The sequence below is a fragment of the Dasypus novemcinctus genome, chromosome 1 (assembly GCF_030445035.2).
Source record: "Dasypus novemcinctus isolate mDasNov1 chromosome 1, mDasNov1.1.hap2, whole genome shotgun sequence".
Taxonomy (NCBI): Eukaryota; Metazoa; Chordata; class Mammalia; order Cingulata; family Dasypodidae; genus Dasypus; species Dasypus novemcinctus.
Window position 1 is genome coordinate 200193439 of NC_080673.1, and position 23276 is coordinate 200216714.

The 23276-nt window shown below is 52.0% G+C and overlaps 1 protein-coding gene across 2 annotated transcripts in view; it reads left to right on the top strand.

The window, feature by feature from the left end:
- The window catches only part of SLC2A9 (solute carrier family 2 member 9), a 274455-nt gene that overhangs the window by 170589 nt on the left and 80590 nt on the right, over positions 1–23276 (top strand). For both annotated transcript variants that reach the window (XM_023587389.3, XM_058301081.2), the window contains 2 exons: positions 15478–15665; positions 21313–21423. In XM_023587389.3, the coding sequence (XP_023443157.2) occupies positions 15478–15665; positions 21313–21423 (299 nt within the window). The remainder of the gene's footprint in view (positions 1–15477; positions 15666–21312; positions 21424–23276) is intronic.

The following is a 23276-nucleotide window of genomic DNA, read 5'->3' on the forward strand; positions in this document are numbered from 1 at the left end:
TAAGAGGACCCTTCTAGAAGGGACATGACCGCCACACTGAAAACTGCAAACAGATAAAGGAAGAAGCCTGGAGATGGCCTTGGGTTTTTGCTCCATGGAGGTCTTTGGGGGCCGTGACAAAGGCTGTTTGGTGGACTGAGCGGGCTGAGGGGAGGCACGGGGGTGGTGAGCGCAGAGAAGGCTGCAGGCCTGGGAGCACATAGCTTGTAGGGTTTGGGTGGTAGGGGAGACGCCCCTGCTGTAGTGAGCAGAGGCCAGGGGGCTCAGTGCAGAATGGGGATGGTAGCAAAGGGGCGGCTTGGCCTTGGGAGATGGGCTACGCGTTGGCAGTGGCAGAAAGGTGTTGCCCAAAACTCCCATCAGATCCCGCCAGGTCCACAGTTGGTCCTGTTGGCTTTGCCGCCTGCCTCCCCCACCAGGCCCTCCCGTCCCTCCTCCCACCCACACCTCGGCCACCACCAGCCGGACACTGGCGCTAGTTCACTCCTCAGGGACGTCGGGCTTGGGTCGTTAACTGTCTCCATGTTTCTCTGGCTCGGCCTCTGCACTCTCCCCTGGAACAACTTTGGAGGCTGACCTCTGGCTCCTGTCATCTTTCCTGAGCGTAGCTGGAGTTCCGTCCTTCCAGCAGCGCGAGAGGCAGTGCGGCTTGCCAAGGGCATGGACTCGGCAGCCAGAGCCCTCCACACACATCTTTCTCTGCCATTTTTTTAGCTCTGTGACCTTGGGCAAGTTACTTAACCTCTCTGGGCCTCAGTTTCATCCCCTGTAAAATGGGTGTGGCGGTTGGGTTCATGTGCCCCATTGGCTGGGTAATGGTGCCCAGTGGTTTGGTCAAGCAGGCACGGCCTCCTGCTAACCATGAGGACATTTCATGGACTTGAATCCTCAGTAGGTTGGTTGCATCTCTGGCTGATGACATCTCTAACCAACTAAGGAGATTGCCTCCCTGAAGCTCAGCAGACCTGAAGGCTTGTCCTTGGATTTGGGAAAGAATCCGTGGGACTCCTGGCACCCAGCCTGGCACCCATTAGACACTCAGTGAGCACCCATGTCCTCCCCTCAGCTCCTCTGTGCAGTGTCTCTTTGCTCTCCTTGAATGAAGGCGAGTCCTGAGCTGGCCCCAGGGCTGGCTTAGGCGACGGTGCCCTCTCTCAGTCTGGAAAGGAGCTGGCCACCCACAGCGTTTTCTTTCCAGTTGGGAACTGCAAATGCTCAATCCTTTTCAAGTTCTTTGGAGTTAGTGGTCAGAACATGGCCAGGACTATCAATGAGCTCCGAGCCATCCCTGGGCCCGTGATGTCCACGGTGACAGCCCACATGAGCGCAGGTGCAGGCCGAGGCCCCGGCCCTGCCCCAGCACCAGGCGTCTCCAGGCACACGCAGGACATTCCTTCTCCATGGCAGCGATGCCACTCGGCCCCTGGAGGACCCTCTCCACGAGGGGCAGGGGCTGGTGCACAAATGCCCCAGCTCCCTGGGAGGCAGTGCTGGGGGACTTGCCCTGTGCTGTGCTGAAGCCCAGGGCAATCGAGACCCCTCGTCCATAGAAGGCTCCTCCACACTGCACCGGGTGCCGGCTTTCCCCTCCCCTGCCTCAGTCTCCCCACGCCCTCACATCACCTCCCACCTAAACTCCCCATGCCCAGTTCTCCACCTCTGCTCCCAGGGGAGCCCAAAGTAAGACGCTGACCATGGCCACCTTTCTTCCGCCGTCTCGCCTGGAGAAGGGGGATGCTAACAGTGTCAGCCTCATAGGTCGGTGCATCAGTCAGGGTTCTCTAGGGAAGCAGAACCAATAGGAGATACCTCTAAGTAGAAGGATATTTTAGTGTCCTGCTGTGGCCCACTGGGTGGACTGGGAGAGAGTGTGGGCTACAGTGTGAACCGCTGTCCATGTGGTGTGGTGGTGTGCTGGAATGTGTTCGCCAGGTGCAGCGGATGTGCCGCGATGATGGAAGAGGTTGTTGATGTGGGAGGGGTGGGGTGGGTGGGATGGCGGGTATATGGGGACCTCATATTTTTTTAATGTAACATTTAAAAGAAAATAAAGAGAAAGGAAGGAAGAGAGGGAGGGAGGGAGGGAGTTCTCACAGGACCGTGGGGATGCACAAGTCCAAATTCGTGGGGCAGGCTACAAGGCAGGGACTCCGATGAAGGTCCTCGTTGAATTCCCCGGGAGACGCTGGCTGTCTGAGGCAGAGATGGGGGCTCTCTCTTGAATACTGAAATCACGTCCCCTTTTAAAGCCTTCACCTGGTTGGATGAGACGTCACTCATTGCTGATGGCAAACTCCTCAGGTGATTGTAGCTGTCACCAGCCATCTATGCAATCAACTCACCCATGATTAAAGTCCATGAAACACCCTTGTATTACAAGTAGCCCGGTGCTTGCTTGACCAAACGACTGGGCCCCATGACCGGGCTGACTTGACTCCTGAGCCTAACCATCACAGGCAGTTACGTGAGAATCAAATAAATAAAGGCATATGAAGCATGTGGATCAGCACCTGGCACAGAGAAACCCTCAGCAGGTGAGAGGCAGTATTCTCGCAACGCTTGGCAGTAATGATGTGATAGGTGAGAAAGACACTCACAACAATGTCCGTCCAAACGGGAGAGGGCAGCCAGGCTGGCCGACTCAGCGTGTTTGTGCTCCTCTTGCAATCCCATCTTCCAGGAACAAAACATTTGAGGGTGGTGCAAATTCAGCTAGGAAATGTCCATCTTCCCCTGCATCAATCAGTTGTTCTCCTGAAATAACCAGAAGATGTTGCATTATGTTTATATTTGCATTAAATTAAAATTTAGCAAAACCTGCTATAATTGCAGGAATTTATCTTTAAACAGGAATCTTTTTAACCTGTTTGCAAAGTTGTTTTTTTTAACGTGCAGATAAATTTTATTCATGGCCTGTCTCTATATTGTTGGCTACAAATCCACAGCATGATGGAAATCTTTCCAAACATCTGTTTTTATGATATTCTTTCCATCGAGCAAGTTTCTTTTGAAAAGTGGCTACTTTCTCACTGCTGTTGAAATACCTTTCTGTTGAAGAGATGGACGTGTCTTAAATTTTTAAATCTCTGCCGGGGGTAGACTGTCCCCAGCCCTTGTGGCTGGCAACGGGCCTGTACCTGTAATAGAAGTGACAGTTCTGCTCTTGTCCTTTATTTGTTTGTGCTAAAATTGCTAGTTTTCTCTTTCTTTGGGAGTTCCTTTATAAACTACTTATTCATTTGTCAGGGTTCATTCAATAAAAACCAAATACTACCGTTCCTAAATCTGCTAACCAGTAAATTTTACAAGTAAACTACAGTAATCACCCTATGCTGACAGCAAAGAAAGATTTAGGGCATCTGTCAGCTCTTCCGGGTGAAGGAGTGGCCTCCCTCTCTGGCCGTTTAGCCACATGAAGGCTCCAAGGTCAGTCCATAAATGAAGCATTACAAAACTATAAACAGGAGTCTCCCACTGTCTTCTTCTACATCCTTCTTACATACCCACTTTGGCTAATAAAAAGACACTGGACCTAAGTTAAAAATCCAATGATTTTTCTCCCCTTAAATCCCAATAATGGTTGAAAAGAAATGCTTCCACGAAGCCTCCTATTTTTAGAAGTGCTGAGCTGGCCCTGGTCGATAGAGATCAGACTCTGTACCTGTTCTCAGCAAAGAGCCCTCCTGGGAAGTCACTTTGCCTGCCTGGTCACGGCTGGCCCCTCCAGGTAATGAGAAGGAAGAAGCCTCCTGCGTGTTCTGTGCTTGGCTCTAGCAGGAGAGGATAAAATCCTTAAGGTGTGGTGAACTTCTGTGAGCATCCACTCTTCTTTAGGAAGGTGTAAAAAGTGTTCTGTTTTTTTTTTTTTTTCTCTTTCAGAAATTTCTTTTGATTTGCAGTTTGTGTTCAATGCAAGTCAATTCCGTAACATGAGAAGTGATTATGAACCAAAGCATCAATACACTAACTCAATACACAGCCTAAGACAGGTGGGCAGATTTCAGATATGAAGCAGAAGCGAGTGCCAGTTGGCACACACCATAGCTTGGGAGCTGTGGGATCTGATTGTTCTGTGTATGTTCTCCACCCCTGCCCCAATGGCGTCCTCAACTGTCTGCTCATTGTTTCTCCTCATTGTCTGCTTGCTATATCTGCTCATCTGCTTGCTGTGTCTGCTCTTTCTGTCTGCTCGTAGTGTCTGTTCATTGTGTCCACTCATTATTTGCTCCTCCTTTAGGAAGCACCAGGAACTGAACCTGGGGCCTCCCATGTGGGAGGCAAGTGCCCAACCACTTGAGCCACATCTGCTCCCTACTCCTTGTGTCTGCTCATTGCATTAGCTCATTGTGTCTGCTTGTCTTCTTTAGGATGCATGGAGAACCAAACCCAGGACCTCCCATGTGGGAGGCAGATGCCCAACTGCTTAAGCCACATCTCTTCCCCTCATGTAGGTTTTTTTTTATGTTCCCCCCTTGCAGAGCTGTGTGCTCTCTGTGTTCATTCACTGTGCATTCTTCTGTGTCTGTTTTTTTTTTTATTTATTCCCCCCCCCTTGCAGCTTGCTTGTTGTCTGCTCTCTGTCCATTTGCTGAATGCTCTTCTGTGTTTTTGCTTGTCTCCCTTTTTGTTGCATCACCTTGCTGAGTCGGCTCTCCGCAGTGCTTGCAGGCTGGATGGTTCTCCACAGCACTTGTGGATGAGCCTGCCTTCACAAGGAGGCCCTGGGATGTAAACCCAGAGCCTCCTATATGGTAGACAGGAGCCCAACTGATTGAGCCACAACTGGTTGCAAGACTGCTGTGGCCATATTAGATCCTGGGCCATCTCAACATCAACACATGATCATGCAAACAAAAATCTTCACAGCATGTCTATTTTCAAAGAGATTTCTGTGCATGGGGCAATTGTAATAGATTTACTTTCCAGAATCAAGCCCTCTTTAGGCTCAGTACCAGGTTCTAACTACTTAAAAATATTAATCAATGCAGAGAGTGTCCCAAATGTGGCTATTCTGATTCACGAAGTTAAAAAAAAAAAAAAGTATGTAAAGAAAGAGTGTAAAAAGTATTAGTGAATTTGACACAGGATGGTTCGTCTCCAATTCCCAAATAATTGATTTACATTATTTTTGGTTCCTTTATGTTTGCCTTTTTAATTTCAAGACCTGTCAATATTACCTTCAAAACAGATTATTTGTTAAACTGTACAAAGTATTCGACATAAGCAGAAATAAAAGCACATCATTTTGAAATTCATTGAGGTCAATGTATTTCTACACTTTGGAATCAGTTTCACTAAATGAACCCTGCACTGGTGTTGGGTGAGAACGAGATGGGAAATATTTTGATTTTATCAATCTATAAGCGAGATTTACTCATCAAGCTTGGATTTGGGGTAGATTCCAATCCATCACTGCCCTGGCATATGTCAGTGACTGCATAAAAATTCAAGTACAATGTCAAATCCAAAACCTCAAAGGCCAAGAGTTCAGTTCCCAAGAGAACAGTGATGGTTTAGCAATGTGAACACTTTCTCCAGAGTATATCAGCCTTAAGTTAGTAATGGTGAGACAAGACACAGAGGGTTAACAATAACTCCTGGAGTTTCCTTTAGTGTACATACGAATAGACTCATGGAAGTGTTTATATTTCCTCAACAGTCTTATGGCCTTATTTACTTAATGAGCCACATGAAAACTGAATCTCCATTCTATCCTCTGTCCTTTCTCTCTAGTTAAAATAAAACCTATTCTTGGGTTCAAAGTAGAGGGTTTTTGCTTTTTTTTTTCCTCTATTTTTTTTTTAATATTACATTCAAAAAATATGAGGTCCCCATATCCCCCCTCACCCCACTCCTCCCACATCAACAACCTCTTTCATCATTGTGGGATATTCATTGCATTTGGTGAATACATTTTGGAGCACTGCTGCACCACATGAATAGTGGTTTACATTGTAGTTTACACTCTCCCCAGTCCACCCAGTGGGCCATGGCAGTACATACAATGCCCAGTAACTGTCCCTGCAGTACCACCCAGGACAACTCGAAGTCCTGAAAACGCCCCCACATCACATCTCTTCTTCCCTCTCCCTACCCTCAGCAGCTACTGTGGCCACTTTCTCCACAGCAATGCTGCAATTTCTTCCATTACTAATCATGATAGTTCCATAGTAGAATTATCAGTAAATCCACTCTAGTCCATACTCTATTCCTCCATCCTGTGGGCCCTGGGATGGTAGAGTTTTAAGTGCTCATATTTCTAAAGCTATTTTTAAGGCAATCATCATTTAACTAATTTTGCCTCTTGTCTCTCTTCATCTTCTATGTGAAACTGCAGCAGATTTAATACTGACATCTAGTCAAATCCTTCACTGTTTCCTTAATCCAGTCAAATTTGGGATTCTCAACATTTTCTGTGTCAATAAAATAAGTTGTGGAATCAGAGGCTTCAATGGAGTCCATTTTTTTCCTTGACACAATGGATCTCTAGATGCTCTTTGGATTGGGTCTAGAAGATGCAGGAGCAGGACTGTTTCTTGACCGGAGTCTCTTAACAGTAGAGATGGGACAGGGAGAGTGAGTCAGCCAGGGGCCTGGCTGTAGAGGCCCAGGCACCGGCTGGGTTTGGGGCAGCTGGGGTCTCCTGGGAGGACTTACTCGAACGTGCTCTGACGGTCATTTGATTTGAATGAACCTGCGTGGGTAGGGCAGTGGCAGAAGGAGCAGCCCCAGCCCGAGCCTGTCCACTGCACTCAGCCCACGTCTGCCTGGTTGGTGCACAGCGCGTCTCGCTGGGTGCTGGGTGCATGGAGAATCAGTAGCTAGGGGTGGGCGTCGGCAAGGCAGCGCGCTGGGGGACCTTTCTTTTGTAGTTTTCTTCTTGCCTTGGAAAGTGACAGTATTTTGGACCCGTTGTCAGATGAACAATAAAGAACAAGAGAGAAGAGTGGAGGGCGCAGGGAGCATGCGTTAAGTACTTGGGTAACACAGCATGTTTAGCGCGCACGTTATGAGCCAGGAACCGTCTGAGGACGTCGTGTGTGCTGGCATTGGTGACAACCCCAGTGTTAAGTCCATTTTACAGATGAGAGAACTGAGGCACAGAGACGTTAGGTAACTCACCTGATGTCAACCTGAGCGAATATTCATGACGACCCCAATGCTATCACATCCGTTTTACAGATGAGAAAAGTGAGGCACAAAAGCATTAAGTAACTTGCAGGATGCTATTCAGGGTGGAAAGTAGAGCAGCCGGAACTTGAGGGCGGGCAGTGTGGGTCCAGAGCCAGCCGTCTTCACGTCACACCACATCACACCATTCCATGCCAGGTCGCAGGTAGAGGCGAGCTTTGCAGGTGTTATTTACCACCGCGTCTTGCCGACCTCACACTGCAGTGATTCCCCCGTGCAGCATGGGAAACAGAGGTGCCCGAAGCTACGCAGACCTGGCCAAGGCTTCCCAGCTCGGACAGCAGGTGGGAATCTGAAGCCAGCTCCGTCTGTCTCCACCACGCATCCCCTTTCCTCACCTCTTCACGGTCTGACGTTGGAGCGTGACCTTCTTTGGGTGTTCCAGGACCTGCCGTAGGCTGTGATCAGCTTCCAGGTCTCTCCCTCTGAGTCCGCTGGGCACAGGCACCACTTCCCAGGCCTGTGCCATTGACCTGGGAAGGTTCAGAGCTGTGAGAGCCAGACCTGGCCAAAACTGCCTGATCTAATGCCCCCCAAGATGTCACATCCTAATATGCAACACCTGTGAATTGGTTACCTTACCTGGTACAAGGGCCTTTGCAGATGTGATTAAGTAGCTTGAGGTGGGGAGATTATCTGGGTGGGCCCCTTGTCATCACAGTGGTTCTTATAAGAAGGCAGGAGGATAGAGTCAGGGCTAGGAAATGGGACAACAGCAGCAAAAGGTTGGCGTGATGAGAGGAAGGGGCCACAAGCCAAGGAATGCAGGTCTCACAGCCCAGTCCCTTGATGCTGGGGGACCAGGTTGTCCGTGGGTCCATCCAGCTAACATGTGGCACACCTGGGTCAGCACCAGTCCAGAACCCACTGTTTCCCCCCCCCCCCCCCCTCCCGGCTCAGAGGATGACCTTCTCTGCCCCGTGCTCCAGCAGCTGTGACCATTCAGGTTGAGCAGTGGCCAGGAAGCTTTCTCCTCCACAGCTGGCCCAGAGAGAGCCAGGACCCAGGAAGCCCCTGGTCAGAAGCCAGTGCTGATCTTTCTGATGAGTCCCAGGCCCCACCTTGGCAGCCTTCCCAGCCGATCCCTGCCTCTTGCCATGTGCTTTCAAGAGCTGAGCCCCTGCCCAGGTCCACACCCAGCCTGGGAGGTGAGGAAGCGGGACAAAGAGAAGCAGGACACTCCTCCCTGGTGGTCTAGCCAAGGTGCGGCAGGGCAGGGGCACAGCCTGGGTAGCCTGGCTGTGGATCCTGCATGCCCAGCCTGAGGTGGTGACCCCTGCCAAGCCCTCCTTCCCCAGCCCTTGGGCAGCCCTGGACAGATCCACCTCCAAGTCAGCCCTAAGGAGCTTTGGCGTAATGCCTGCCCGTGCCCCAGCAGCTGACTCATCCCCACGAGGGGGACAGCTCAGGTGTTACATCTGCCGTGCGTCGAGCTCTGGGCTGCTGGTTTTTGGACCTTGCCCCTGCTAACTGCCATCATAACTGGAGCATCGGTATCTTCAGTCCCACTTTGCAGAAAGGAACACTAAGGCTTGCAAAAGTAGATGACTTTCCCGGGGCCATGCAGTAAGCTCGTGGCAGAGGCAGGGTTGAGCTCATGGTGACCTAATTTTCTAAGGCCCTGTATTAGGTTGCAGTTGCTGCTATAACAAATTACCACAAACTTAGCAGCTTAAAATAACACTGATAAAGATCTTCCAGTGCTGGAAGTCCAAACTCCAGAATAGATCTCACTGGGCTGAAATCCAGAAGCCAGCAGGGTGGCCTTCTGGAGGCGCTAAGGGAGAGCCTGCTCCTTGCCCGTGCCTGGGCTTGTGGGCCCACATCTGAGTTTGCTGCTATGACGAATAACACACACAGGCTGGCTTAGGCAACAGTAATTTATTAGCTCACGTTGTGGAGGCCAGAAGTCCCAAATCAAGGTACAGGCAGGGCCATGCTTTCCCCAAACCCCTAGCATACCGTGTCCTCCGTCACGTGGTGTCCTCTTTCTCTGGCTTCTCCTACTTCTGGCTTCTCCTGGCCGATGGGTCTGGATTTCCTCCATGCATTACAGTTCCAGTAATATGGGTGACATCGCTCCCAGGTTCAATTTGACCTCATCTAAACAGGATCTTCAAAGAGCCTGTTCACAGATGAGTCTGTGCCTTAATTATAACATCTTGGGAGGTCCTATTTGCAAATGGGTCACCCACAGGATGGGGTTAGGGCTTGAACGTGACTTCTGTTGGAGGACACAGTTCAATCCTCAACACCTCCATTGCTCTGTCCTCCACTGCCATCGCCCCCTCTCCTCTGACTCCAGCCCCCATGCTTCCCTCCTACAATGGTTCCTTGTGGTTTCCCTGGACCCGTCAGAATCATCAGGATCATCTTCCCTTCTCAAGATCCTTGAGTCACATCTGCAGGGTCCCTGTTGCCATGTAAGGTAAACATATTCACAGGTTTCAGGGATTGGGCCATGGACATTTGGGGTCATTTTTCTGCCTACAACATGCTCTTTCTGCTTCTCCAAAATACTTCCTAAGAGTCAAACATGGGTGCCAGGCCATCCTGGTTATACCCCCTGTGACACATGCAACAAAGTCCTAATGGCATTTCCCTATGTGCTGCTAAGGAGTTAGGGGTGCTCCAGCAAATACACAAACAAAACCAAGCAGGTGTCTTTGCTGCAGGACTTATTAGAACCATTGCTATTCTAATGTAAAGTTTGAATCACCAAAAGCTAGAGCATGCAGTAATACCAAACTTTGACCAGAGAATCTTATTCCCAAAGAGCCTCTCCTGGGATTGGGATCCCCTTTGGGGAAGGTGATGAGCTCATGTGAGGTGGCATCCCCCGCACAGAGTCCTGGCTTTTTTCCCCTCCTGCCCCTGCCCTCAGCACATCACCTGCAGCATGGTGAGTGTTCCATAAATATTTGCTGAGAACCGCCTGCTAATGGGGCCAGGGTTTGTGCCGCTGAGCTGGTGCTTCACGCACGAGTACACGTTCCTTAGAACATGTGGGAGAGGGTGATCAGTCTTGGGTACCTAAAACCCCCTCGTTGGCCAATCGGCAGAGCCTCATAAAGCCTCATCACTTCCCCACAAACATCCCCGACTGCAGGCAGGGGCCAGGCCTGAGGCTGAGGCCGAGGAGGAGTCCCCTCCTCCTGTCCCCACTTGACCGCAGGGGTGGGGCATTCCAGAGCAGAGGGTGTCCTTAGCATCCCCAACACCCCTGGGGGGCCTTGAGGCCTGGGATGGGGGGTCTCCAGCCCGAGGAGGGAGCCTGCGCCAGGCAGCGAGGCCCCCAGAGTCCCCTGAGGGGGGTCCTGCGTTCATTCCCAGCAGCCGGCCTGCGGCCACCCCACAAGCTTGCCGGGTGCACAGGGCACCCCCGCTCTGCCCAGCCCTGCTCTGCAGGGGAGGGGGCCTGGCCCGGGTGAGCCCCACCCCAGTCGGAACTGCGGGGGGAGCCGAGCAAGTGTCGGTGCTCCTACTGACTTTTTTTTTCTCTCCCCTTCCCCCACCCCCAGTCCCCCTGTTGTCTGTTCTCTGTGTCCATTGGCTGCGTGCTCTTTGTCCGCTTCTGTTGTTGTCAGCAGCACGGGAATCTGTGCTTCTTTTTGTTGCATCATCTTGTTTTGTCAGCTATCCATGTGGGCGGTGCCATTCCTGGGCAGGTTGAACTTTCTTCCGCGCTGGGCTGCTCTCCTTATGGGGTGCACTCCTTGTGCGTGGGGCTCCTCTATGCAGGGGACACCCTTGCGTGGCACGGCACTCCTTGCGTGCATCAGCATTGCGCATGGGTCAGCTCCACACGGGTCAAGGAGGCCCGGGGTTTGAACCGTGGACCTCCCATGTGGTAGACGGACGCCCTATCCACTGGGCCAAGTCCGCTACTGACTTAATTTTGTCCACGTTTAGCAAAACCGTTCTCTGTGTGTGGACGCTCAGCCACGCAGCCTCACCTCTGCATTTACAGCACGCTCCTTCTCCTTCCTTGTCGCCCCACAGTCTCAATTTTTACTCTTCCCTTCAAAGCATATCAGTCAAACACCCTCACGTCGGGCTCTACACTGAAGATTGGAAAGGATGATAATCGCTATTGTTTATCGAACCCCAGTTAGGTGCCAGACGCTTGACACAGGTTGTGTTTATTCCCCAAAGCCAGCCTGGGGGTGGGTGTTACGATTTCCTTTTCATGGAACGCAGCACACGTGCCCAGCGTGCCCAGGCCGCTCGGCAAGAGGCAGGGAAGGGTGCTAAGGCCGGTGGGTTCGCCGCCCGCGCATGTCAATCCCTGAGCCCCAGCAGCCCTGCCATTGCCCCGTCCGGGGACCCCACACCTGGGGGGCCCAGCAGGTGCACAGACACGTCCTCATAGCCAAGACTGAGAGGTGTCTGCCTCACAGACGCAGGCGCAGCTGGCCCCAGAGAGAGAGGGACCAACCGTGATGGGGAAGACGTGGCCGCCGCGTGGGGCCGTGAGAAAGAAGGTTCCAGGCAGGCCTCAGGGCAGCAGGGCGCTGCGGGCCGATGGCACGCACGACGCGCGCTCAGCTCCGAGGCCCATCTTTGGGGGGGTCCCTCCTCCATGGAGGTGGCCGGGGCAGATGGGAGGAGAGAGGCTGGAAAGGAAGCAGGGATCAGAGGTGAGACCCCTGCCTGCCCCGTGAGCGTGGGGTCTGCGTCCTGCCGGCGGGGCAGCACAGCACAGGCTCCTACGTGGGAGGGTGATCCGGTCATTTTGGACGATGGGAACGGGGGTAAAGAGCCCGGCAGAGAGACACAGAAGGCTGGAGTCCGAGAGAAGCATGTGGGTTCTGGAGGTTAAGAGTGGGGTTCAGTGACGGGGTCAGACAAAATTGGATGGAGAAGGTAGCATCCGGGCCCTGTGGTCACCAGACACCTAATTTAGGGGCTTTGTGACTCTCTGGGTGCCCCCCAAGCAGAGTCAAGGTCAGGGTACAAGTGGTTTATTTGGGCGGTGACCCCAGGCAGCACCAGGAGGGCAGGGGGGAAGCGGGACAGGAAAGCCAATGAAGCAGTTTGGGTTCACGCATGAGCTGGGTTGCACCTGCGGGCCGCTGGGGCTTTGCGCCCCCGGGACGGGGGAGACAGCAGGGAGCATCCTCAAGGGGCAAGGAGCTCGCGCTCATGGGCTTCTTTTGTCTTGTCATTAGTCAAGGGCCATTCCTGGGAGTTAACCCCTGGGGACTGCGGGCAGAGGGACGCAGGGGCTGGAAGCGGGCAGCTGTCAGCGACAGTGACACGAGGCACGGCGGGCGCCAGCAGGGGAGAGGCTTGCTCTGTTTCTCGTGGTGAGGCTGGGCCAGCACCCGGGGCAGAGCCGGTATGTTCTCCACTGTCTACCTGGCTCCAAGCTCAGGCCTGGCACCTTCTGGGTTCCCAGAAATATTGGTTGTCCCTGTGCCCTGCAGGGCAGGAACTTTGTCCACTTGGCCCGCTCCTCCCATAACCTCGAGCCAGGGGACAATCAGCACAGGCTTCCTGGAAGAGGCAGAGTCTGAGCTGAGGCTCCCAGAAGGAGGAAGAGTAGCCAGGTGCAGGGAGCTTGAAAGATCGTTCCAGATAGAAGCAAGAGACGAGGGTACCGGGGTCTCATGTTTTCCTGAGTGCCAGGTTGCCAGAGGAGACGTTCTGTCTTTGGGGGGCACCCCCCCTCCTTCGACAGCCTGACACCCCACACACACACACACACACTGATGCCCCCGACAACTCCAGCCCAGCCTTCACGTTTCTACTGTTTGCTCTTTTTGAAAGGATGTCCGCGAGCCCCTGGCTGGAGAGGAAGCCTGTGGGAGAGGAAAGCTCCCCAGACTAACCCCAGCAGGGCATCGTCAGGTCCAACTGCAACTAGACAGCCAGAGGCAGAAGGCGGGGTCCTGGGTCAGACTTCCCTGGCAGAAGAACAGCCTCCGGCAGGGCTGTCCTGGGCTAAAAAGGGAGGAGAGGGAGGGGCTGGGGGGTGGGGGAGGCCACAGGGCCTGGCCAGAGGCCACCTCGCCAGGAGCCAAGAGCCTCACTGGGTGACGAGTTTGCCCCCCTTCCCCAAGGGACATTGGGCTAATTCTGGGGACTTTCTTGGCTGTCACACGGAGGAGCTGCCTCTGGCGTCTAGTGGGCCGAGGCCAGGATGCTGCTCCACATCCTAAAGACACAGGGCGGCCCCCCCACAACCGATTGTCCGCCCAAGAGGCCAGCCCTGCCGAGACTGAGGACCCTGCTGTGGGAGAAGAGCATGGGCCAGCCAGCTGGGTGGGTCCAGAGGGGCTCAGCAGACACGAGCTTGGCACCCCCTCTCTGCCAGGCTCCCAGAACGGGGCCCCACGCTGCTCGCGGCAGGTGGAGCAAGGAAGTGACGGGGAGTGGGGCTGGAGAAAGTGACGAGACCAGACCTGAGGAGCCTGGCCGCTGTGCTGGCTGGTGGCCGTCAGGGAAGGCGGAGACGGTGCCGGGGTGGGGGGGCGGGGGCGGGAAGAGTGCAGATGGGCAGCCTAGCAGGAAGGGCACGCACGGAGCAGGGAGCACGTGGCCAAGGGCAGGGACCCGAGAACGTGGGTGCGGCAGAGAAGAGCAGCCCCTAAGGCCCAGTGACGCAGGCGAAGCTGGGAGCAGCTGACAGTGGAGAGAGGGCCCCGGGCCAGCCTTGAGGGCTGCATGTGGGTCCTGGAGCCTGGAATCCATCCCATGCTCAGTGGAGAACCCAGGCGGTCTTTGAAAATGAAATGGGAGGGGCACGCGGGAGGTGCTGTGGCGTAGAAGACAGGTTGGGGGCAGGGACCGGGCAACGGGCTCGGGGATGGCTCAGGGGATGGCGATGAGACCCCAGGCTATCTCGGCGCTTCTAAAGGAGAGGATGGAGCTCAGGTGACTGATGGTTAATTGGGCGCTGCAGGTTGGCTGTGCTGGGAAGCAGATGCTGAGAGAGAGAGGAATGCAGACTTTTCCCTGAGGGGTGACACGTGGGAAAGGAAAGGGGCGGGAGCCGGATTGGGCAGGATGACCCTGAGGAGGGGGGCTGCCACCAGACCACAAAGCCACCTGCCACGGTCCCAGCAAACCCAGAGGGTTACGGGGTCTAAGCACTGAATTTGACTGAGCGTTTCCTGGCAGTCAAGGTGAAAAGGGGAAAAAAATGGTTTATGAACCAGAAAGCATATATGTTAGGAAGGAGACAAAAAAATTTTCCTGCCTGCAAATTCTAGGATTACTTTATCACATGAATGTTGCATTTTGGACTTTAAGGAACATTAGACATACTATGGTTTAATACATGACGTAAAATGTTATTTGTTCAGCTACTCTCCCATTTATCCTTAATAAATGCTGGGAAAAGCATTAAATTATAGCTCACAAAAGAGACTGAAGTAGTTTCTAGTAAATTGCTGAGAATAACAACCTGAAGCCTTCATTTGCTTGCTTCTTGGACAATCGGCAACAAATTTGATGGCTTTTTTTCTGCTTAGAAAGAGCAATTTCCCCTGGCCTGCGGTGCAGAGCCGTGTCTGTCTGGAGACCCACTGTGTCTGGGATGGCCTGTCCACGGGGGCCGTCACGATAACCACCTTTCCCTGTAGGAGGATGACTATCAGAGCACTGCATATCTAAATAGGCATTAGGAAAGCGTCTCCCATGACCTCATTAGGATCTCGGGGGTCTAATCAGTCCGCCAACCATTGAGCACACACCCACGGAGGTGTCCATAAGTCAGGGCTTGGCAAATAACGGCAGGTTCTCTGGGGCTGGAAATTCGCAGCGCTCACCCTGGAAAAGACACACACCACCAGGCGAGTCTGAGTCCTGGTCCATCAGCTGTTGGCTGCTTCCAGCCAAGGCTTCTGGATTTCAGAGGGTCACACGGAAGGGGCTTTGATGGTTCATTAATTCCACCCTCGGTCGACTCAGCATCCTGGCCAAGTTGGCGATCTGACCTCCCCCTGACCTTCAGTGAGGGTGATGGCACACAGGGCCAGGCAAACAGGAGGTGCTCAATAATGTGCATCAACACCATGGGCATGTTCTGCTCTGCTGCGACGGCAGTCAAATGAGCCAGGTTCTGGCTCTTCTTCTAGCCATCTGGGTGACCTTGAACAAGTCCTTGTATCTCTCCAGGCCTCTGCTTTCCTGTTTGTTAAAGCAAGAGGTTTGCACACCCAAGGGCCCTGCCAGCTCAGTCCCCTGCAAAATGTGCATCTGTCTGTGTTGGGGGGTGTGGGGCCCCCTCTGCAGATGTCCTAGCTCCTGCCTAAAGCCCCTGCTCGTCCCTGTTTGCAGCCTTCCAGACCTTCCTGGGCAAAGCCGACGTCTCCCGAGAACTGGAGGAGGCCCTGGCAGAGAGCCACGCCCAGAAGAGCGTCCGCCTGACGTCCGTCCTGGAGCTGCTGCGGATGCCCTCCGTGCGCTGGCAGGTCATCACCGTGGTCATCACCATGGCCTGCTACCAGCTCTGCGGCCTCAACGCGGTGAGGGCAGGCTCAGCCAGGCGGGCCTGCACGGACGGAGGGGCGGAGGGGGTCGCAGGGTGGGGTGGTTTGGGTCTCAGACCCTGGAGGCCCAGATTCAAATCCCAGCGCCATCCCCTGGACAAACTCTGTGCCAATGGGCAAGCACGATCTTCTCGGACCCTCAGTTTCTTCATCTGTAGATGGGATAAAACAATACCGACCTCATGGTTGAGGACTGAAAGATAGTCGATGGGAAGTGTTCACGGCAGCATCCAGCAGAGGTGTCCCTTAATCAGAGTTGCTTCCCATTTTAATTATTTATCCCTGGAAACTCATAAAAGCCTCATTTTATGGGTATTGGGAAGTAGCGAGTGGGAGGCATTGAGGTGAATTAAATAAATGTACTCGTGGCGGGGCTGGCTTCAGCTCACAGCTTTGGCCCGAGAAGACCTTGGGTTTTAAACACGAAGCTTCGGGGCCTGAGCTGATGTGGGCAGGGAAGTCTGAGAAGGGAGAATCCCCATTAAGGTCCCTAAGCCCTCTGGGGGAGGCCTCCAGCTCGTCTCTCTGGAAGGCTCCAGCTCTCCACGGGGCAGAACCGGAAAGCGGAGTGGGTTTGCCATGAGAGGTAGTGAGTTCCCCATCTATGAAAGAGTGCCAACAGGTTGGCCAAGCTGTGGCAAGGGAGCTTTAGAGGCGATTCCCACCCTGAAGCACCGAACTCCCTCTGAGCGGCGCAGTGGCATGTGGCTGAGCCCTGAGAGAGGAGGAGGCTGTCAGACCTGAGCAGCCCCCATCAAACGTCCCTGGGCTCCTCCTGCAGAGCAGGGGTGGGCAGTTCTCCAGAAGTCGGCAGGGGGGTGTTTGGGGCTGCCCAGAAGGGGAGAGGTGACAGAGCTGTGGTCCTTGTCTGGAGAGGAAAAGGTGACAGCACAGAGAGCTACATCCACCATCCTCTGCCCCGTTTCAGCAATTCCGCGTTCTATTTCCGGAAACACTGGGGTGGAAGGAGATTATCTGCTCCTTACTCGTGTTCCCCAGGCCCATTAGTCAGTGGGCTGAGGAGCTGCCTGAGTCCACAGGTCAAGAGCATAAATCCTGGAGTCCCACTGCCTGTGTTCGACTCCCAGCATTGCATTCACCAGTTACGTGACCTTGGACCAGGTACCATAGTTTCCCCAGCTGTAAAGCGGTGTCCACCTTAGATGATGTTTGGGAAGATGGATGACATGAAGCATATAAAACGTTCTGCACAGTCCGAGACATTCTCTTGATGAAGGCATCCCCCTTTCGTACCAGAGTGGCCTGGCTCCTAGCCCACATTCTCCTCCAACTTCCCTGCTGTGTGGCACTGAGTGAGACTCTAACTCCTCTGTTTCAGTTTAGCTAGACTGCCAAGGCAATATACCAGAAATGGATTGGCTTTTCCAAAGAGCATTGACTAATTTATAAACTTGCAGTTCCAAGGCTGAGAAAAATGTCCAAATCAAGGCAGCAGGTAAAGCTCTTTCCCCAAAAAGCAGCTGGCATTGATCCTGGACTCTGGTCACATGGCAGAGCACAGCGGCTGTGTCTGGGTCTCATTGCTTTCCATTCTGGCTTCCTCCAGCTTTCTCCCTGCTCCTTTGGCTTTCCTTCTACCTCTGTGGCTTTCTCTCCCCTGGGCTCCATTGATTTCAGCTTCTGCCTTCCAGGACCTTCTCTCTCAGCTTCTGCGGCTCCCTCTCTCTGTATTCATCCCATTTATAAAGGACTCCAGTAAGAGGATTAAGACCCACACTGGGCCACTCGCTACCGAAGTGATCTAATCTAAATGCCCATATGTGGAGGGATCTAATCAAAGGGTCCTGCCAACAATAGGTCCATACCCACAAGAATGGATTTATTGAAGAACATAATTTTCTAGGATCTACAAAAGCCTCAAATGGCCACACCCACTGAGCCTCCATCACTCAGCTACAAAATGAGAATGTGACTCAAAGACAAAAAAGTGACATCAGCTGGTTATATGCATAGTCAGTGCAGGAAAGCATTTTTGTCAGTAAGACAAGGGCCAAGACTGGAATATCCAACACTCTTAGAGATGTTTCCAAAAGCAAAGATTCTCTGGCCACTTTTAAAATTCGTACCCTTGGATCTTCAAGGGGCAAAAAGAGCAAAAGTGCTCAGGAGAGGGCTGCCCTTTACTGAGCACTGACAATGCATCGGGCACCTGGCTTAATTCTCACACTCATTTTGAAGGCTAGGGCAGGTTGACCTGAGTCCACATTCTCACTGCTGGTAGAAATTGCTGGGAGTTGAGCCTCTTCTGTCTAACTCACAACCTCCTTTCTGTCCCATTCTGTCACAGAGAAGGGACTTTGGATTTTAAGTTGGTCTGACCTGGTGGTGTTCAGCCATATTTGGAGGCTGGGCTATAAGCCTGGAAACCCTGGAGAAGCCCAGTTAGTGGACTCTAGATCCCATTTTCCAAACACTGAAGCATGAAGCCACAGTTGGGTCCTTACCTGGTCCCACCTGAGGTCCGGGAGAGCCAGGTCTCATCCTTCGTCCACCTCATCAGGTTGAGGCAAGGAGGGTATGTGACTTCCAGAATTGCTGCTCCTTCCACTCTGTCACCCACCTCAGAAAGACCTTAACGTGAGCTTGGTGCATGGCAGAGCTGGCTACAAGACACCCTCCGAGTTTCCTGGGTGCTTCCTTGTGTTACAACAACTGCAAACTGCTGCATCAAGTAAACCCCAGTGGAAGCACAAAGGCAGAATTTACCAGCTTCCTACTCTGTACCAGGATGCAGAGAAGGGAAAATGGCTTCTTGTCAAGACAGGCATTCCTGTGATGACCTGGCCTTCCCCCCAGGCCGGGGCCAGACAGCGGGGCCCCCCTGCAGGTCCTCCTCTAGGGAGAAGGCCTGAGGGCGGACTTCTGCCTATCGATGCATAAATGCATTCAAGTATGAAGCATCGCTTCGGGCCTTTTCATAACTGTCCATCGAGGAGCACGTAATTATCTCCAAGGTGACTCTTCTTTGCTAACATTTCAACTCTCCGGGGACATCCAGGACAGAGTCACTACAGAGAAAATTGGATCCAGGAAAGATGGGGGGGGCGGGGCTGGGCAGGAAGAGGTGGAAGGGGGTGCTGATCAAGTGGGAGGGCAGAGTGGAGCCTTTCTCAGGACAGGAGAATCCAGACCCAGTAGTGTCAGAGGCCGAGAGAGGTCCAGGAAGAGGAGCAGGCTGGGCCCGTGGTTCAGACCAAGGCTGTGAGTGTCCAAGATGCCCAAGGCTCACCTCCACCTCGAGTGGCAGCAGGGCAGGCCTGCGGGAGGTCAAGGGCCCACAGAGGCCCTTGGCTGTTTTAAACAAATGAATTTGAACAAAGATTAAGAAAGGCTTGTTAACACCTGTGTCCAACACTGAGGATGTGCTGGTGATCCTTCAAAAGGGAAACCAACCCAGTGGAGATCAAGAAGCCATTCTGGGGCAGCGGACTTGGCCCAGTGGTTAAGGCGTCTTTCTACCACATGGGAGGACCACGGTTCAAATCCCGGGCCTCCTTGGCCCATGGACAGTGCTGATGCGTGCAAGGAGTGCCCTGCCACACAGGGGTGTCCCCACGTAGGGGAGCCCCACGCGCAAGGAGTGCACCCCATAAGGAGAGCCACCCAGCATGAAAGAAAGTGCAGCCTGCCCAGGAATGGCACCGCACACACAGAGAGCTGACACAACAAGATAACACAACAAAAAGAAACACAGATTCCCGTGCCACTGACAACAGAAGCAGACAAAGAAGATGCAGCAAATAGACACAGAGAACAGACAACCAGGGTGGGGGGGGGGAGTGGAGAGAAATAAATAAATAAATAACTCTTTTAAAAAAAAATGAAGGCATCCTGGACGAACATTAGCTTCTGGGACAGCGTGAAGAACTAGGGCGGTTCAGGGATTTATCAGGAGCTCCCTCCCCTCCGTTCATGTGGGTCTGATGGCAGAGGCTCAGGCTAAAGCTGGGGTCCAACATTCTAACCGGCCAGCTCATTTGAGTGAGGGGCAGATGCAGGGCAAGAAGGACTTTGCTGAACCTGGCCATTAAAACCCATTTCTGCCAACAGAGGCCTCGATGCTCGCAAGCTCAAAGAAATCTTTGGAGTCCTTTTTGCTGGAGTCTCTAAGCATACCTACCACTTGATGGAGAATCCCTTCCGTCACTGAAAAATAAGCCATTTGTAGATATGACTAGGTTCTGAATTGTTTCTTCCCCCAATGCCTGGATAATTTTTGCCACGTGACTGCTGATACAAGACAAATTTGTAGAAACAAGAAATTCATCCAGAAAACAAGGGAAGAGCTTTAGCAAACAGGGTGGAGTCAAGCTGACAAGTTTTGAGCCATGAGCGCTCATCTTGCTGCTCAATGAAGACCAGATGGTATAAAACTTTCTAAGGTCTTTCAAGGCAGTCATCTTCCACATCAGATTCCATATCCTAGGAAAGCAAAGCATGAGTTTCTATCATTCAGCAAACTCTTGGTTGGGACAGAGAAAACACAGAAATCATTCATGTTCAATATATTGATCCCAAACCTCAAATGCAATAATGAATAGCACCTCCTCTTCGTTCCTGACACCTTACAGCCCTGCAGAACCAGCAGAGTTATCTTCTTTGGTCCAGGGAGGAGAAAGAATTTCAGCAAAACAGAGTGAATTGCCTCAGATCACACACAACTACTTCAAGATGGGGCCAGGTCTCTAAACTCCTAATTAGTGATTTTCCTAATGCCCCATGAATGTCAGTTGAGATTCGATGTGGGCTCATGTGATAGAAATGGCCAACAATATAGAAAGCTTTTCTCTCCACTATGCAGGAAGCTGGGAGTGTTGAAACAGCTCTCCATTGACATCACAGGGGACCCACGTGTCCTGGTTTGCCCTAGAGAGCCCCCGTTTATGGCTATAGTCTTGGCATAATTATCAGCACTCTCAAAAGTGTTCCAGTTGGGTTAATAGTCACTTGAGCGAGTCGAGATGCAGGTTCCTTTTAACCTCCTGCTCCGTCATCTGATCAGAGGCTTCCATTTCAAGGCAGAGCGCTATGTGGAGCTATGCAATTGTGCGCTGCTCAGCTCTAGGAAGTGTCACTTACACAGTGCTCCTTCTAGATTTATTAGGGCACTTTTCCAGTAGATGACAGCAAATTGTCTTATGGAGGGGGCACCTTTTCTAATCTCACAAAGGTAGAAAGGGAACTAATGACAGCATTTCCCTCAGGTCATCTAGTGACCCATGAGGGCTCTTGAAGCTCCAGCCATCACATCCACCATCCTGATAGCATATTAGGAGGAAAAGTAAAAAAGGGCATAGCTTTTTATGAAAAGTTCCTCTTAAGCTCCACCAGCATTTCTCATTGTTACACTTAGCTTCAAGGGAGACTGGAAAATATCATCGTTGAACTGGGCACCTACTGCTCCCAGTAACCTAGGAGTTCTGTTGGTAATGAGGAACGGGGAAATGTGGGAGAAGAGAGAAAGAGTAGTCAGCCACGTCACATAGCTTCTTCCTGTGACTCCAGATTTAGCAGTGATTCTCAGATACCACCTGCTGCCTGACTTTAATTTAGGAGGAGAGACCTCTCTCTGACACCCCTCTCTCTCCTTCCTACTTTATAGATTTGGTTCTACACCAATAGCATCTTTGGAGGAGCTGGAATCCCTCCAGAAAAGATCCCGTACATCACGCTGAGCACGGGTGGCATCGAGACATTGGCTGCCATCTTCTCCGTAAGTAACTGCGGGATGCTGCTGAGAACATTCCCTGGGTGTCACACGACAACAAACCGGCTGGTCTCTAGGGACCCTTTGTCACTCTGACAGCGTCTGAATTTTCAGAGCTCATCCTGCAGTTCACCACTGACATTTTGTACATCCAAAGAACACTCTTTTCTGTCTTTTGCTTCCCTATGGTTTCCTTTTTACTGCACAGCTCCCTTCTTGGAAACCCTATTTAGTCACGAATGATACAACAATGAACAGCCTGAGAAGATGGCCCTGTCGTTCTTGAGAGTACAGACCAGAGCATCTGTGCGAGCCAGAACTCTGTGGCCAGGAACGCTTTTAAATGTTTCCAAACCCTTAGGTGCTACCTCATCACCCCGAGCGTGGAGGTGTTTCCAAGACAAAGAAAAGGCGAGAGCGCATCAAGGTGGGCCAGTAAAACAGAGAAATTGGCTTTAATAAAAAATAAGCACGTGCCAAGGAAGAGAGACGTGGAGCACCTGCTCTTTCTCAATAACTTCCAATGTGCAAAACAAACATTTTTGGGGGGAAATACTGGGAGATTTTAGAGTCTGGTAGAGATTGCACAGATTTTAGAGTCAGATGAAACTGGGTTTGAATCCCGGCTCTGGGGCCTCTTGGCTGTGTGATGTTGGGCGAGGAAGTCAACCCCTCTGAGCATCCCTCTTTATGACATGGGGTGTGGTCTGGGCCTGACAGTGAGGACACGGTCAGGGTGGGATCCTCTTCCAAACGAAGGGAAGATTTAACTCAGAGAGTCATGTGTTCTGACCTTGGTGGAGTAGCTGATTTCTTTTTGCTTCTGTTCACTGCTTTGGCCTGACAAGGTCGATGCCTGCACTAACAAGCAGAGGCTTCCAATCATGTTTCTGATTCTTTTTCAATGAAACACTTCATTCTGTACCTTGTTCTGAATGAGGCCTTGAAACAAGATGCGTTAGGGGAAGAAAAGGGATGTCAGACAAAGTGTGGAGGGGGGCTGCCTGGCCTTCGGTCCCTTCTGTTTCACAGGCTTTTTGTGAGGGAGAAAATAGTTCAATGTTTTACAATTGGGAAGTTTCATAAAACTCTTGTCCTGAGTTATAAATTCCTACCTTATCTTTACTGTTAATTTTATATTGATCAGTGGGAGAGAGCAGTTAGTCTGAAAGAATAAATGATGGAAAGAGCACAGCTTGTAAAGTGTTCTGTTGTTAGAAATCAATACAAGCTCATTAGACTAAACTTGTAAAATTCAGAGAGAAAAACAGAAACAAAAAAGAAATAATCCACAATCATCCTGCCCAAGGAGATTTGGCAAATTCCTCTCTTATCTTTACTCTGTGCATAGATGTATGTTTTATTCTTACAAAGTAGCGGCCCTATTCTGTCTTTTAAATTGAACACTGCTTTTGTTCATGGACCTTATATCAGAACAGTTATCCACATTATTGTTTGACTAAATTTTTTAAGGAGATACCAGGGAAGGAAGCGGATATGGGTCAATGGATAGAGCTTCCACCTACCATATGGAGGGTCCAGGGTTCGATTCCCAGGGCCTCCTGACCAGTGTGGCGAGCTGGCCCATGCAGAGTGCTGCTGCGCGCAAGGAGTGCCGCCCCACGCAGGACTGTACCCCTCCCAGGAGTGCTGCCCCACACAGGGGTGCCCCACACGTAGGAGTGCCTCCCGCGCAGAAGTGCCACCCCACACAGGAGTGTACCCCGCCCAGGAGTGGTGCTGCCCACGTGAATAGCTGACACAGCAAGATGATGCAACAACAACAACAAAGAGAGACACAGAGAGGAGACAATATGAGATGCAATGAACTAGGGAGCTGAAGTGACACAAGAGAATGA